Source organism: Cryptomeria japonica, chromosome 7 (assembly GCF_030272615.1).
Source record: "Cryptomeria japonica chromosome 7, Sugi_1.0, whole genome shotgun sequence".
In the NCBI taxonomy this organism is placed as follows: domain Eukaryota; kingdom Viridiplantae; phylum Streptophyta; class Pinopsida; order Cupressales; family Cupressaceae; genus Cryptomeria; species Cryptomeria japonica.
This window is the reverse complement of record NC_081411.1, coordinates 667787714-667805506: the sequence shown is the minus strand read 5'-3', so window position 1 is coordinate 667805506 and position 17793 is coordinate 667787714. Positions and strand designations below refer to the sequence as shown.

At 33.4% G+C, this 17793-nt stretch overlaps 1 protein-coding gene across 1 annotated transcript; it reads right to left on the bottom strand.

Moving 5' to 3' along the window:
• Positions 1-12991: 12991 nt before the first annotated feature.
• Positions 12992-17466, bottom strand: LOC131040829 (transcription initiation factor TFIID subunit 15b). Its single transcript, XM_057973785.2, has 6 exons — positions 17084-17466; positions 16495-16591; positions 14865-15588; positions 14507-14657; positions 14315-14399; positions 12992-13475 (listed from the first exon to the last, which is right to left on the bottom strand). Exons 1-6 carry the CDS (start codon positions 17145-17147, stop codon positions 13277-13279), a joined length of 1320 nt encoding a protein of 439 aa, XP_057829768.1. The 5' UTR covers positions 17148-17466; the 3' UTR covers positions 12992-13276.
• Positions 17467-17793: the final 327 nt, after the last annotated feature.

Sequence of the window (17793 nt, the reverse complement as noted above, 5' to 3'; positions counted from 1 at the left end):
CATGTATATTACATAGGTATGTATATTGTAGGTATGTGAGCTTCTAGGTATGTATATTGTAGTTAAATAGTTCACAACATGTACATGTCCTAATTCCATATTAAATATCAATTTTACAAATGTACATATTACATTCTAATTTAAATATGCATTTTTTAATTAAATACAAATACAATTACATACAATTAAACATGCACATTTCAATACATCCTAATTTGATATAATGTATAAATAAACTTAAAAAAAAATTATCCTTTAGTTTCAAAACAAGTTACTTGAGATCTAGAATTTATCTTGAACTTACATTAAAATTCAATTCATGTGGATTACTAAATGTATATATAGTTCATACCACATCAAGTGGTTCACAACACTCTTCAATAACACTTAATATTTTGTCATGATCTTCACTATCTAGTCTCCACTTTTGAGACCGCCCTCGACGTGGAACTATTTGAAGAATTAGGCCAACAGCAATGACCAAGTGACTATACTAATATACCTTGTTGTCAATTTGGTATTCAGTGAAATGAATCCCATGTTGAACAATTTTAACTTGTTTGAAATATGTCCCTTGCACTACAACTGATCCTGCATGTACATGTATATAAGAAACGTGAGAAATTAAAAATTTTCACATAAGCGATTTGTACATGTACATGTACATATATTCAAATCAGAACTCAAACCTGTGGGAAATGACATTCCATCACTCATCTCAGATTTTGATAACTTCTTTCTCTCTTCTGTGCAACGCAATAAATAATAACTAACACCTTCTATATTTCCATCTTCTGCTATGACTGCAAAAATATCTCCTGCAATTTGACACAAGTTAAATAAATTCTAAGTTATATGTCATTTTTAAGGAAATGTTTACATGTGTACGTCATGTATGTACCTTTTTTAATCAATCCTGAAATATGATCGTAATCACCAGAAATCAAAGGAATGTCTTCAAAGTTTTCATCCTCATTTGAATCCTCGTATGTATCAGAAACATCTAGTGGCACCATTTTCCATTCACTAACATATCCAAGCTCTTGGTTCTTACAATCAACATAGTTTTCGAAAATGCATTCAGAACAAAAACATGAATAATCCCTAGTGTATAATGTCCATGGGCGATTATCTGTATTCATGACACAATGCAAAGATCTTGTCCTCTCCACACTCTTGCATCCATGCATTGATTTTCTATCCACGTCTGCAAAATGTACATGTGTACAAGAATGTATATGTAGATCAAGTTGTTAAATTAAAAAAAATTAAATAAAATACTAAAAGAGAACACGTACCGGTTATCTCCCAAAACACTCTATATGGAATGGGCTTATATGTTCTCGATGATGATTCCCCAGGATAACTCGGTTGCTCAAAGTGTTTCTTACACCATTCAACAACATCATGTGCATTTTCTATATGTTCTCCTGTGTACTTTATTTGATGCTTTCTTAGAGCACGTTTGATACAAGCTCCTGCACCATCATGTTCACCCTTTCTATGACCACTCTCATAAAAACTCCAAACATGTGGTATTTTGTCATTTTGATGATATCTACATAGTGCATAAAATGGCCTCGAAGATTTAAATTGTGCCACACATCCATCAGACCAAACAAAATGTTTAACTATTGTTATGCCTCTATCTTTCAAATATTCAAAAAACTTCTTAAAGCAATGTTGTACAAAAAGTGTGTCATGCTCCTTATCATCACTGATATAGAAGTGGTACTCTTTCTTAATGACACGATTTTCAAATGTACTATCAACACCATCCAAATTCATCTGTGCATGTCGATAACACACATGCACGAAAATAGTGATTTGCTTTGAAAAGTAATACTCTGATTGAATCTCTTTTTGATGTGCAAAAGAGTAATTCTCTGCGAAGTCAACTACAAATAGAATAGTTCCAAGTGGGAAAGTGTCTCTTAATCTTTTAAATTGTTCGGCTTGCCACTTGGCAAAAAAACCATGGCATATGTATGGTTTTATCAACTTACGAAAATTTTCCATAAATGTTCCAATACGTATTTCCTCTTCTACATAATCTAGTCTTGTAGATTCCTTTCCAAATTTTGTTTCAAATTTTTTGTACTTGTAACTCTTGCAATTTACCATCTTCCTCATGTCAGTATCTTCATCTCTCAAAGGCAATTTAGCCAAGTCCCCGCATGTTCCACAAATTCCTCTTATGCAATTTATTTGACCGGTTGCATTATCATCTGATTTATCACATAAGATGGATGCTATGAATTGACTTGTTCGTTTAGGAGGAGCATTTTCATAACCATCATTATCTTCTCTAATCTTTCGAAACACCTGATAGTACAAGTCAAATTCGATGTGATAACGACAATAACAAGTTTCGAAAACTTTGTTTAACTTCACATAATATGGCCTTAACCGTTCAAACATGGTTTGTCCAATCTTTATATGAGGGTTTGTTTTAGTAAACAATACATACAATTCATGTTTTGTTGTGTCTATCCAATGTTTTACATGGAGATCATAACGATCAGGACCAATCCTTTGATTGATAACATCTCTACTATTTGATGAAGGACGAGTATTATCATTCCAAAAACTTGTCACAAAGTTCCTAACAACATCTTCAATTCTATTAGAACGAGGAGCTCTACACATAATTGCCCAATTCCCTTCTGAGGTAGTATCATCCAAAATCTTTCTCCTTTTAACATATTTAGATATTGTCCTTCTACTAAAACCAAACTCATATGACAGTGAAGAGATTTGTCTTTTTTGAGGCAATCTTTCATTTACTAAAGATGTCAACATCACTCTTCTTGAGATGGTCTTATCTATTTTTCGAGATTTTTTACCAGTGTTCACCAAACCTTTCTTAACATTATCAACAATAGATTTTTGAAGCTGAGAAGATTTCCTCTTTTGACTTGTTGTATCTATACCCAACAATTTCATTGGATCTATTAAGTCTTTATGAGTAAGTGCAATCGATAACAATTGAGCTTTTTCTAGTGTAGTATCAAGATTGTTGAAATGCGACATTATTTCTTTTCCACTTTTATTCATTGACCTCCTTTTAGTATGTCTAGGTTCTTCACTGAGACGTTTCAACTCATCCACATCCATTTCAAGTAAATGATCTAAATTTTTATAAGAAATATTTCTCTTCACCTGTTTAGCTAGATCCACAATATGCTCATCCATATCAGTGGTAGGAGGTAAGGAGCCTAACCCCTCTCCTTCAAAGGTCTCCATTGGTTCAACTTGGACGATCTCCTCCCTATGTTCATCAACTATATTGTGTTCTTCAACAGGTTCGTTTGCCCGTTCTGCACATAATTTAAGAGTTTGTGTAAGGCTCTTGAATTAATCAGAGATTATTCAATTAGGATTAAGAATAGGGATGAATTTGGCTTAAAGCTTTACATGTTAAAATTAGCCCATTCAATTTGGTTTATTAAATTTAATTACTTTTAGGACCTTATTGTTATAACTCTAATTAAATTACCTGTTTAGGTTTAAAGTTCAATTTGTTCTCAGGTTAGGATTAAAGTTCAATCTCTAATTTTGAGCACTAATTTAACACATAAAATAAAATTTTGATAAATTAGAAATTCCATTTTTGAAAATTAAAAGTACAAATATTTTGATGCATGCATACGATAACTTAGGTGACCTCATATTAATTTGTTATGGACCATAATGTAAGTGGACTATAATTTGTCACACATGTGTGTATATTTAAGACCTATTATTGCATAATAGACCTCCTAATCTGAAATATTTTTGCATGTACGTGAAGTTGAATATAAATAGTTCACCTAAATTATTCAACATGTTTAATAGGTTATAAATTTATGTCACATTTAAGACCTATAATCAATGTAATAGTCCTAATAGGCCTTATTATTAAAATCAATATGACCACATTTGAAAAAACATTTCACAATTAATATACTTAACTACCCTTAAGACAGATATATTATGTGATATTAAAGGACCTATCACATGAAATTACTTGTACATGTAGATTAAATATTCAATATATATAATTTAGAACCTAGAAATTATGACATAATAGGTCTTATTAATTTTATGACTTAATAGGTCTTATCTATTATAAATGAACTTAATTATATAGGAGAAAAATACAATTACACAACAAGCAAGTTGATGGAATTTGAAATTTGCAAATACACATGTATTATCTCAAATTAATTATGTTTTCCAATTAAAACAAAATTATTTTTAATCCTATTAAAAATATTAGATAAAAAATATTGAATTCTAATTAATTGATACGTAATACATATTAAATTAAAAATACATACTTGCATCATGATATCTTTGTCTTCTTTGTTCTCGATATCTTTCTTCCGTTTCGGGAGAATTATTCCTTGAAGTCTTATTTTGCCTTCTCTTCTTGTTCCCCATGCTTTTACAAAAAACCTTCAAATTATTGCCTTCAAAATAATTTTCAAATGTCTTCTTTCATCCAAAAATGTGAATTATTTTAATCATTTGGGTGATAAAAAACGAAAAAAAATTATGAACATTTATACGATTCCACAAATGAAAAAAAAAAAAAAATGTGTCGGCCAGAGTTCGAACGAAAGCCGACAGTTAAAAATTGTTGGGTTCGCTCAAACATGACAGTTACAAAAATGTACGTGCCAAAATCGAGCTCATTGGTTCGAGCGAAGAATAATTCCTTGAAGTCTTATTTTGCCTTCTCTTCTTGTTCCCCATGCTTTTACAAAAAACCTTCAAATTATTGCCTTCAAAATAATTTTCAAATGTCTTCTTTCATCCAAAAATGCGAATTATTTTAATCATTTGGATGATAAAAAACGAAAAAAAATTATGGACATTTATACGATTCCACAAATGAAAAAAAAATGTGTCGGCCAGAGTACGAACGAAAGCCGACAGTTAAAAATTGTTGGTTTCGCTCAAACATGACAGTTACAAAAATGTGCGTGCCAAAATCGAGCTCATTGGTTCGAGCGAATGTGGGTTCGAGCAAACCCAATTCACTCGAACTTGTGTTCGTTCGAACCCGCAAACTAAGGGTTTCTCCCAAAAAATTTCAGAGTTCTGAAGAATTAATGACTTCGGAGCTCTGGTTCAATGCACAAATGAAATAATCTTGATAACCCAAAAATATTAGATGGTAGTACTCAAAGCAAGCTTTCTAACGAGTATAATTTTGTTATATTTTGAATTTATTATGTTCTTGTTTTTTTAATTTTATGGAAAATTGGTTTTTCACCGAGCATGAACTTTTTTGTTCAACGCATTGGGAAAAATAAGAAACTAATTCAAAAAAATTCTGAAAAATATCTATGCCCCTGGTATTGATGTCTTCTTTCTAACAAAAAAAAAAATTGAATTTCGATTTATATAGAACAAGTTATGTGTTCAAACGTAAACCTATGTTTGAATTATGACTAGTCGGACTTCAAAACTTTATAAAATGAAAACTATTGAACATATCACTATAAAACCAAATGCAAGCCCTGGATATTGATGTTACAAACCAAAATTCGAAAGAATTGAGTTTTTATCATTTATAGAAAAAAAGTTATGCATTTCGGGAGGCACATCACTCTTAAAAAATGTAGTTTGTTGTAAAAAACTACTTTTCGAGGGAGATGGGAAAAAAATTTTAAAATTCTTTCAAAAAATTTGAAAAAAATGTATATAGAATCTACAAACAAAATGCTAGAAATCACTAATTTACATCATCTTCAAATTTTTAACAGTTTAAAAGTTATAGTTCTCAGAAGTTGAAGATTATTTTAAAAATGTACATCTCAGTGTCAAAAGTGGCAAAAAAGTGGGAACCATTATTGTGAGTTCACCCCACACCATAAACCACCTTCAATTTGAGCAAAGAGGATTAGGCACTCAAATTTGAATGAGTCATGCTTGTTATGAAAGAAATGCTTTCTAATATAAGAAATTAGATCTATAAATTCCAATGTTACATGAAGGTCATGCTTAATTACAAATATGAATTTTGTTTAAAATACACCACTAACCATAATGATTATACAAATTAAAAATTATCCATATTTCATGAAATGGAAATAAAACAAATGCCTACAAGTGAGTTGTTTCAAATTTTAAGATGCAACAATCAAAGCTCCAAATATAAAAATAGAAAAGGAATGTCAAAGCTCCAAGTGAGTTGTTTCAAATTTGAAGACACAAGTATCAATCAACTCCAACTTAATAAATAACATCCACATGGCTTAATGTGAAGTTTGAAACACATACTACAATGACAAAGATTATGCATATAAAAGTTAGAATAGAAAATACCCACATATGTACATGTGTACAAATGAAAATGTTGGGAAGGGAGAGTACATACACACCCATTGACCATCCCCAACCACAAATTATTTCCTCCATCATATCTTTTAATATATAGATTGATAAAAACTTTGCATTACCATGTAAGTTCCCAATTATTTAAATTGTGGTTGTTTTTTATTAAAGAAAGCAGCAAAACAAGGGTGTTGGCCCTTTGTACAACAACCCATGGGCGGCAAAAGAAAGGCAATAAAACAATGGTATTAACCCAAAACAAAACAAGGTCGAACGGGCCAAAAATAGCAAACCAAAAGTTCATTGTAGAAGCATGCCAAACCAGCAACAACCCAAAACCCAACTCAAGAGTAGGGTGACACACCTTGAAATAGAGGGATTTGAGGGGGGAAGACTTCCCCTTCCACCTGCGACAAACAACGGTCCAGGATATACTACTATTAGGGACATCAAAAGAAGAATCAAGTGGGGAGATCCCCACAGGATTTTTGTCTGAAACAACAACAATCTGTTGTAGAACAGCATCCAGAGCAAATTCATTAGTAGTGGAGTGATCTTGCAAAACAGAAGCGACAAAAGTAGGAGCCTCATGGACAGAGGAGGCCACATTAGTAGCAACGAAGGAATTAGCAGAAGCTTCAATAGCAATAAAAGGCACAACCTCATCTCGAGAGGAGTCATCAAAATCTGCAGCATTGATAGTCAAGTGATCAGCAATAGCATCCTTCCACCAAGTAGCAGCACCTTTGTGGTGAGAGAACAATCGAAGCTAAGTGACCAGTTGAGAAGCATCTTTGATAGCAAAAGGGAAGGCAAGAGAGGAAAATCTGCAGCTAAGTGACCAGTTGAGAAGCATCTCTGAAAGCAAATTGTGGTTGTTACAATAGTTCATATTATGAAGTTTTGTGTTTCCTTGTTTTTCTAAATAAGATTTTACTTTCCATCCACTTTGCAAGTGAGGACAATTTTCTAGATTAGAACTCTTGTATCAAACTTGAGCATTAAATATAATCATCAACGTTGAAAGCTTTTTAACAATTCATTGAAGATGTAAAAGATTTTCAACTCATACTCAAATTTCTTTTCTAAGATTTTCTATAGAGATTTTGATTTCAGATCTATTTCATTTTAACTTTATCAATTACGAATACAAGTGCAAATAAAATCCTCCTTGCTAGTCATGCCTACATCTCTTCTTGTTGGCTTCCATCCAAGCGCTGCTATAATCAACTAAACAAGTTAATTAGAAGCTTCTCGTGGGCCAAATGGAGCAATAAAAAAGGCCTTCTGACAACCTCATCGAACCATTGCATCCAACCAAAACATAAAAGTGTCTTGGGCATTATTAATCCTCACACCCAAGGCATATGCCTTACTACAAAATGGATAGTTAGGGCTTTAGATGGAGAGGCTCCTTGGAAATACTTAGTTTGACATCGTATCCAATGTACTACTTCTTGCTCCCCTTTTAAAAACTCATGGCTCTGCCCCTTTTAATTCCACTAAGTAAATAACTTCCAGTAGGTTGTCTTGGTTCGATCAAAGCTTGAGTCATGGCTTGAGTTTTGCTACGTCTTCCATCTGGTGGAATCACTTAGTCCAACAAGATACCAAACCTCTCAATATGGTTAAGAACCTCAAGGAAAAGCATTTGTACAAAAAAGGAATTCAAGTTTTTAATGAGCTATAGGATCCCATTAATTTTAATTAGATGTCCTAGTTGCAGCTCAAATCACAATTCAAATTGTACTCTTCTAAATTTTAAATAAATAAATAAATAACCTATTCTAAAAATCCAATAGTTGGCGACTCTTGAGCTTTATTGTTTATTGTCCACCCCTTGCCATGACAACTTCTAAAGTATTGGATGTCCAATCTTTTCCTATTAAAATCATTTATAGCCAACTTCTTCCAACCCTCTCTAGCAACTCAACTCAACTCTAAATGGAAATGCAACCTCAATCGTTGAACAAGTCATCAAATCTGGAGATTAGAAGCTAATGCTTAGACAGTTAACAACTTGGGAAGTGCTCCACATCAAAATGCCAGTCCATGAGTGCCTCTCCTTCATTATTCCACCACTAGTTTGCCCCTATTGCTCTATAAAAGTCTATAAAAACATGTTTTTTGGTTTTCTGCACATGCTCGCCAACTATGGTGCTTCTAATTTATCACCCTCCCAACTATTTTCACTCAAATATGGTTTTGGAAAATTGCATTGCTTAGACTTTCCTCTTGCCACAATGTAATCACCCAAACTCTAAGGCAAGTCATTATTAACTTCATCTAGAGGTCTTTGTCCTTTTTTCCCCTTCAACAAGTCGAGATAATTTGTTCAAACTTCATTTTAACACAATACAAAAGGCTCCTCGATTAAACTTAAGATTGTATTGGAACTTTACATAACATTCAAGCTCAAATTATTAAGCATCAAGAGAATTGCAACAATCCAATTCCCAAAAACAATGTCAATTGTTAGGCCTACTGACACGAGTGTGCATGCTCATTGACATTGATTGGATTTATAGAGATTGTTGGGTCCTCATTCCTACTGACAAGAAGGTGATGTTATTCTTTTTTGCTTGCTACTTTGCAACATCTTGTTACTTTCAAGTTGTGTATGTTATTAGTCCACAAGGAAACATTTGCATTGCTGCCAAAATTTGTTTGTTGTTCAACTATTGAACAACAAAGATTTTTGTTTTTTAATCTTATAATTTCTTTTTCTTTATCCAATAAAAAAAAATCGAGTGCATAAATAGATCCATTGTGCTTTAAACCATGTATTGACCTAAATTTGAAGGATTTGCCAAGTTTTGTTACCATTTCGAATAAAGAGGGACAAGCAATCGTAAAAAGTTTTGTTCTTACACTTATATTAAATATTGTAAATAAATAGTTCACTTATAATTTAAAAAAATCAAACCAAATGTTGGATATACATGTGCCCATATTTAAACAGGTGAAAACTTAATAATAACATTATATTAAAAAACAAAAAGGCAATCTTTAACAAGTTTTTTCAAATAACAAATCATAATTATCCACTATATATGTCATTTATTAAATTATTAGCTTACTTAAATAAGTCAAGTCTTGTCATACTAAGTTTTGTTGTCATAGTGAAAAATAACCAAATGTAAGTCAACAAGAACCCATATTTAATATCATCAACACTATTAACATTATGTAAGAAAATATATAAAATTCATTAATAAGTGAGAAAATATATAAAATTCATTAATAAGTGAAATACCTTCTTGTTTCAAATAAAATATCATAATTATGTTCAACAACTCTGATTCATAAAAACATGCTCATTTTAACAAAAAAAAAATGTCATGAAAAAAAATCGTGGTGTATGCACATAACAATGCATATGAATTGTTGTTGCACAGGGTGCCTTCTTTGACCACTATTTTTTTCGAAAGAAAAGCTTCTCCTAGGTGGTTGCGCAGGTTCCTCAAGCCAATGGTGTATCACGCCTCTCGTTCAAGTGTTGCTCCGCCTCAAGTGTGTGGATGCTTGTGGTTCCCTGCCTCTCCGGATGCTACCTCTGTTCCTCTTGGTGATGGGACATCCTCTATTCTGGACTCGACTTCTTGGCAAAAGACTGCTACTGATTGGGTTGGGGTTGCTGGTTTTGGCAGCCTGTTGGTTTTTGTTGGAGGTCCTTGTGCTGTTCCCCATTTTTTGTATGGCTGTGTCAAGTTTCATTTGTGTTCAGTTGGTTTTTGTTGGGGGTCCTTGTGTTGTTCCCCATTTTTGTATGGCTGTGTCGAGTTTCATGTGTGTTCAGATTCTTTGGGTGGACTTTCAAGCTTTTTGGTTCGAGTTGAAGGTCCTTCCAAAACCTGTTTTGTATAGGGTTTCAAGTCCCTTCAAAACTTATTTTCCCTTATTCAAAAACAATGCATATGAATTTAAGCATTTCATATTTTAATAATTTATCCTACGACACTACATACCTCAAATTTTATAAATTGTGTAAGATTATCACATACTCATCAAATGTGAATGATCGCAAGGACTGATATTTTTAATAATAATATATTTTTACTACACAATTTATTTGTTAAGTATTAGTCATTTGCATTGGATATAAAAATTTAGATAGCAAAAATTAACGGTAAAAATTTACATATGTATTTCTGTTTATTTTGCACTTATACTCTAATAATAGTATGATATTCTACTTGCAAATGATTTTTTTTACAACTAAAAATTGTTTTATGAAATATGATATTCTATTTATGACCTGATTAAAAAAAAATGACAGCTACAAAATTGTTAGATTAAATAAATATTTTTTTGACATCTAAAAATTGTTAAATATATTTTTTTTGACACCTAAAAATTGTTAAATATATTTTTTTTGACAACTAAAAATTGTTAAATTAAATTTTGATAAAATCTTTTAAAATCAATTACTAGACACTTAACACAAGACATACTGTTTTGATAAGTTACATGTTAAGTCACACCTCCAAACAAGTCAATTTTACAATTCTTAAAAAAACAAGATATTGCAATAGCATACATGTTGACAAAATTTAGCCTGCAAAACTACTAGCCCCTAGCCCAAATAACCATGTGAATATTAGTTATGGAAACTATATAGAACCAGTAATCAAATTCAACATAGGACTCTTGATCTAAATTTAACCCAACATATACAATACCATCAAACCTAACTCTCATGTTGAGCAATACATACATTTATATGGTTAGGAACCGTACTTAATATACATGTATCATATATAACTCGATATAAGCGTTCGAGAAAAATATACATCAACCAACCAGAGCATCTACATTTTTTTCCCAACCATAACACCTCTTATTAAAAACCTTAAAGACAACTTTCGAATGGCATCACTAATCGATGTCACATAGAACACTACCAAATTACAAGACATCAACTTTTCACAGAAATGATCAATTTCACAATGAGAACCTTTATTAATAATGGGCTATATGCCTTTGTTCCATCTTCATAAACTTAATTGTATAAATATTTCAACTAATACAGCCCTATTTGATGAGAGGTCATTCAGAATGGCCAGAGCATTTAAATTTAGATATACATGATGGTCACAAATTGTATAGCCGTAAAAGAGTGAACCAAGAAAAAGTTCATCTAGATTTAGAAATACAAGACTCACAAATTGTATAGCTGCAGAAGAATGTACCAAGAAAATGTTTAAATTTGCTAAAATACAAATAAGAACTTCCTGGGAGTAGAATATCCGTCTTTTATATCACACCATTGCAAAACTGTTTCTCAAACAAACAAATCTGAACTTCAAAAACGTTAGAGAAACTGCCGCATCCAAATGACAAGCCATTTTCTACGTATATATGAAAAATATACTTGGCAATCTGTCACACAACCATTAATAAAATTCTAAACATTAATCAATCTTAGCTTTACACAGCATCTATTAAAAGTTAAAATATATGAATAACTAGTCGTATGCATAAGAAATCTTTGTCAAACAAATTACGATGTTCCACATTGACAAATCATCACACAAACACACACAAAAGAAAAGCTACCTTTCCATAAACTATGACATCCGAAGCACCACAAAAATATGGTTACACAGTTCTCCAAAAAATACGTACGCTAGCATTTTTTACAATGACTTGTCTTCACAATGCAACAGATTTTCAACAAATTGATGCTAATTCACTCACCAAATATAAATATTGCACGATGTTGACATCATTGAATTTGCAACTACTCATGCATACACTCCTCTGCGGAACAGAGTATCATTCAAATTTTCGAAAATGGATAACTGGAGAACAAATGCTCCCCTACGGATTTAACATTTTGATACTTTTAACACAAAATTGAGGCCAAAAATGAATTAATTGCAATTTCCTTCACTGGATGCACTGCATAACAATCTGCCTACAAGTTTTTTGACCATTTGATATTTAAAATTTTAGTAAATTGGGACGGCAAAATACCCCTTTTTCTTCTACTAAACAGTGCATATCAAACAATAAAAGTCTTATATTTATATAACAGGCAACTCTATGACACGAAGAAGCACCATGTAAGTTAATATAAATGAAATTAACAAGATAAAAAATGTCTACTACGAAAAAACAATGTATGTCCTAATTCATCAAATACCTGGAAGGCAATTTTTCATCATACATTTAGCACTCCAATTACTGCCTTAATAAAGCATGCTAAGTATTATTTACCGTCTCAGTCCAAGCAAATCAGACTTAGTCAAATCGACAATAACTATATCAAGCAGAAACTCATTGGCACAGGGACTAATAGGTCTGGTTACAAGTCTTGCATTTATGCTCTCAAGGAGAAAGAATATGATTCAAAAAGAAAAGAAGGGTTAACATGTACACTCACCTGATGATTTCAAACTAAGCAGCATACCAGTTAAGCACTCGTCACTATACAAGAGATTCAGATGGTTAATTATACTAAACAATAAAACCATCTTGAGAATTCCAAACATTAAATCTGGTTGAAAAATTATAAACCTACCTTATATATATGACTACTCCTATTGCTCAACAGTGGGATGACAAAGACAGCATCATTTGAAAGGAAAGGAAACATTTTCAACCAAATCCGCTCATTCTGCCTGCATCATACTTCAAAGTAGACTTTGAATCACGAGCATGATCATAATTTTCAACACATCTAAATAAATCAATTTAGCCGATCACATGTTTACAGATAATGTTTTAATTCAAGAAATTTGTTTCCAAAACACTCCGTAAAGACATAAAGTAGGTTATGCTCATACACTTACCATTGTCCATTGACAAAAACTTACCCTCAAAAGACATTTGAATACTCATGAATAGGAATGATTAAAACAATATAACAGATACACAATATAACATGCACTGTCACATTTCACTATGTCAACAAGATTCAGTAACAGAAATCTTTTCACGCCTTTCAATATGGACGTGAGCGCTGTCCCCCACCATGACGCCTGTCAGGGCCCCCACCACCATAACCACCTGTGTCACCACCATGACCATCTCTACCATCTCTGTTTCTATCCCCACCATAACTATCTCGTTTCCTATCCCCACCATAACTATCCCGATTCCTGTCACCATAACCGCCTCTGCCTCTATTACCACCTCCAGAGCTGCAAAAAGCAATCATTTTAGAAAATAACCTTACAGATAGAATGAGGAATACTTGTTAAATACATCTGATAGAAGAATTCTTTTGTGAAAGACATGAATAGCATACGATATCTAGAGAGTTTGCTTTTTGGAATTTTGCAATCTTCACACTAAAATTCCAAAGATAAACACTACCAGATATGAATGATCAGAAAAAAACTGAAGCTTTTAATGAATCAAATCATATATGTCACAACTTCTCTTAAAAAAAACGAAGAACCCTAATCGATAATTTGGTTGCAAGTCTCTTAAATAGTGGTATATATGAGATTTCTAGGAATCTGAAATGGGCTCAACTGCTTTCATTTCTAGAGCAAAAACTTCCGCTTTATATCCAAAATATTTCTTCAATCAATATTTAACTAGATTTTCAATAGTCTCTAAAATTGCTATTAGGTAGAAATAGCCAACCAATTTTTGTCATAACATTTAAACAGACATTGAAAACGAAACACATGATCTACATGAACAGAATTTTGAGTGTAACACATTAATAATAAGTTATTAACATAAATATTTCAAAGACGGTCTACTACAACAAAACTTAAATATTACCCATTAATTTGCACCGGCCACCCTTAAGATGAGACAAAAAAAATTACATACAGTTCATGCCTAGTTTGAGCTACAAACACCTACCGTTAAGGAAATATCAAGTTATGCATGAAAAGCTCATTTAATAAATAAATATGTGTATATATATATATATATAGAGCATATGCATAGACAAGTAACAAAGCTTCATTAAATCATTGTCAGATTTAATCGTTACATAATTGAAATATTATAGAAGACATACCCAAATCCACTTTGAGCAGCTGGTGCTCTGGGTGCCGACTTCTCAGCCATTGCCACATTTATCTTGTGACCTCTCATTACATAATCTATCGATACAAAGAATAGCGCAAATAAATATAACAATAAAACAAAAAATTTGCCCTTCACTAGACAAAAATGCTTAATTTGTTCAAGCAATTATCATGCAGCATACCATTGTAAAAGCCGCCTGCAGAATGTGCAGCAGATGGATCCTCGTATGATAGGACAGCATCACCTTTGCTGTTACCTTGGTCATCTCTGTAGATTTTAATGTTCCACGGCCACTGATCTTTGTAACCACGTTTCTGCTTGATCCTTCCCACCTGGTACATAAAACTATTTTCGTATCAGCAGTGAAATTATATTATATGATAGCAATAAAAATGAAAAAAAATGAATTAAACAACGGATATAAGTAAGGCCACACAAATCTAGGCCGACCTTCATACACCACTTGGTAACTATCAACTGATTTGCAAAGACTCACAAGAAGCATTCAGCATTATCATTAGAAAATGTTTCATTATTACCTGGCCAATTCCTCCAAAGAGATCCCTCAGTTCATCAGTTGTAACATCCAGAGGTAAATTAGAAATATATATTCTGGAGTTATCGCAAGTATCTCCACAGTTCTCGTCACACTGTTTGACTTTTGCTGCATCAGACACTGCACCATAACCTCCAGGCAGAGTCCTCGAATCATCCCTTGGATTAACCCTAGCATCTGAATACCCTCTAGCCCCATAACTGTCAAAACCTGCAGGACCCCCAGGGCCCCTACCACCAGATGGTGCTGCTGCTCCGAAACTTGCGGGAGGAGCACCATAGCTATTAGGTTGGGAATATGCATTCGGTGCACCGTAACCAGCACTGGGTGGTGGAGCTGGCGCTCCATAGCTAGGTGTTCCACTATAGCCACCAGCAGACGGGTTTGCATACCCCGTTCCAGCAGGGGGCATTGATGGCTCTGAATACTGACCAGTATAGCCTCCAGCTGGTGCACCACCATATGGAGGGGGCGGACCACCCTGGTTTCCATATGTTCCGATTGCTCCGTCAGCACCCTGGCCTCCATATCCACTTCCACCTCTTCCACCACCATATCCACTGCCTCCATTGTTGCTCCTGCCCTGTCCTCCATAGCTCCCACCCCTTGCGAAGCCACCACTACCACCCTGTTCACCTCCTGTACTTGAATTAGGTGTTCCACATTTATTGCACTCTGTTCTTCTTGCGAAGTTCACATTACCACATCTAAAACGCACACAACAAAATGCTTTCTCAGTCAAGTCAATACACCAAGTTGCCTAATAACATAATCTGGCAACAACTGCTATAAAATGGCCAATAAATATTTACTAAAACATAACTACTGGCAAATGACCGTAAGGGAAAACCATTAACTGCCAAATAAGATTAGATAATGCACAATTGTGAACATTACAAACTTAATAGATTTAATACACCGAGGACAAAACAATGCAGCAATTACAAAGCATATATTTAAATTCAAAATCGCTAACTGGAAGAGAGAAATAGCAAAAATCGTGCCATTAAAACGAGCTTCACTTCACAAATATGGGCAATAAACAGAAAATCAAGGTAAAGGTTACAAAGCACATTGTGAACGTAGAAAAAGTTCGCAGACCAGAGAAGAAAACAATGCAAGAACAATCAATCAAATATCTTAACACCTGCATGACAAAAATTGTAGGTATCGTGCCATTATAACAAGTTAGTAGTAATTACTTCAAAGCTGTGAACAATAAACGAAACAATAAAAAGTAGAGAGTAAGACTAATTAACTAAAAATAATTGTCAAACGCATTGTTGTGGTGTCCTAAGAGAGTAACCGAGTTCAAAACACCGCGCTGTAATTAAGAATCAAATAACTCCAACAGAAATAGAGAGACTAACTCCAACATAAATGGAGATGCTAAGCCCAGAAGAGCATGTTCAAATGTGATGTTCGCATAACCTACCGAGCAGAAAAATCGAGGGAAAAAAAAAGGAAACGAAGCTGCTATCAAACTATTAACACATTTAGTAATAAATTATTTATATTCATAATAATGTAATATTCAGAAAATATTGCATCATGCAAATGAAAAGCAGATGTGGGAAAATGCACATGAATAAGGTAAATAAAAAATAACTTACCCTGGATTAGGGCAAACCCAATCCCCATCACGCTGTGGACCTCTCCCTCCTCCTCTTTGGGCACCTCCTCCTCTGCGGTCACCACCACCATACCCACCTTCCAAAATCAAGACATTTAAGAGATTATTAAAAAGAAAAATACAAAAACTGTCCAGACCGTAGAACAAGATTGGAAAGAATTAGAGCAAAAAGAAAAAAGAAAAAAAAACTATTCAAAACCCTACAATAAAAATTAATTTAAAAAATCATTCAAAATTAAAACAAATAAATTTAGTAAACCCTAGAAACCCCAAAGTCAATTTATCTTCCAATATCGCCATACCCTAACTTCACCATAACACCCCGAATGCTGAAACCATTCCAAGCCAAAATCTCATAACATTTCAAACTTTACCAGAATCAAAGATACTCCTCTTGATGCAAACTTCAGATTTTGTACAACCAATCCTAGAGGCGCTTCAACCTCAATAAAAAATCATTTTAAAAATTAAAGACACTTAAAATTTATTACAAACCCTAGAAACTGGATTATAATTTCCTTCCCTTTGCTTTTTATTTATTCTTTTGCTGAAGTGAAGCACCCACATACCTCGGCCGCCGCCATATCCTCCTCGGCTACCGCCATCGTCAGGAGCCCCATCAAAATTCGACATTCTCTCAGATCAAAAAAACCTTGGAAAAATTATCACGATCCTCTGTAATATCCGTCTGTAATCCTCGTGTTATTCCAGTATTTTGAGCACAAGGTCCGCTTAATAAAAATAATAATGAAGAAAAAAAGATACACCGACTTAATGAAAGGAGTTAGGCCTTAGGGCTTTCGCCGGGCACCTGTAGGTTACGTAAGCATCGTTACTGGCGTTCGGAGGTGGAAGAGCGATTATGCAGGGATATATGGTTGGAGAGGTTCATGTTTCTAATGTTTTATGTTTTTTCCCCGGAGGATTTGGGACGGGGGTGTTATATGTACGTTTATGGGGAATAACTTTGGAAAGCACACCCTTTGTTTTTTAATATTCGAGTCAGGTGCAGTTAAGAGGAGGTTTACGAACGGAAGTTCTTTATCTTTTAGATTTGTATATTTAAGTGGGTGAAAATTGGGTGAAATGATAGGGAAGTATTTTTAGGAAAATTTGTAGATGAATATAATATCTTTATTTTTTATATTATATGTAGTGATAAAACAAGTAAAAAATATTATTTTTGTTTTCAAAACATATATTTAATGAAAATCTAAACTTAAATGTTTGACATCTAGCACATAACATCCTATAATTTCTAGCCCTCTATTTTTTTTTG

Bases quoted from the DNA above. Each gene is read 5' to 3' on its own strand.
- LOC131040829 (XM_057973785.2), bottom strand. From the start codon at position 17,147: ATGTCGAATTTTGATGGGGCTCCTGACGATGGCGGTAGCCGAGGAGGA. The intron at 15,589-16,494 runs GTAAGTTATTTT...TGTGCGTTTTAG, and splicing joins TGGGTTTGCCCTAATCCAGG to ATGTGGTAATGTGAACTTCG. The intron at 14,658-14,864 runs GTAATAATGAAA...TTTATGTACCAG, and splicing joins TCTTTGGAGGAATTGGCCAG to GTGGGAAGGATCAAGCAGAA.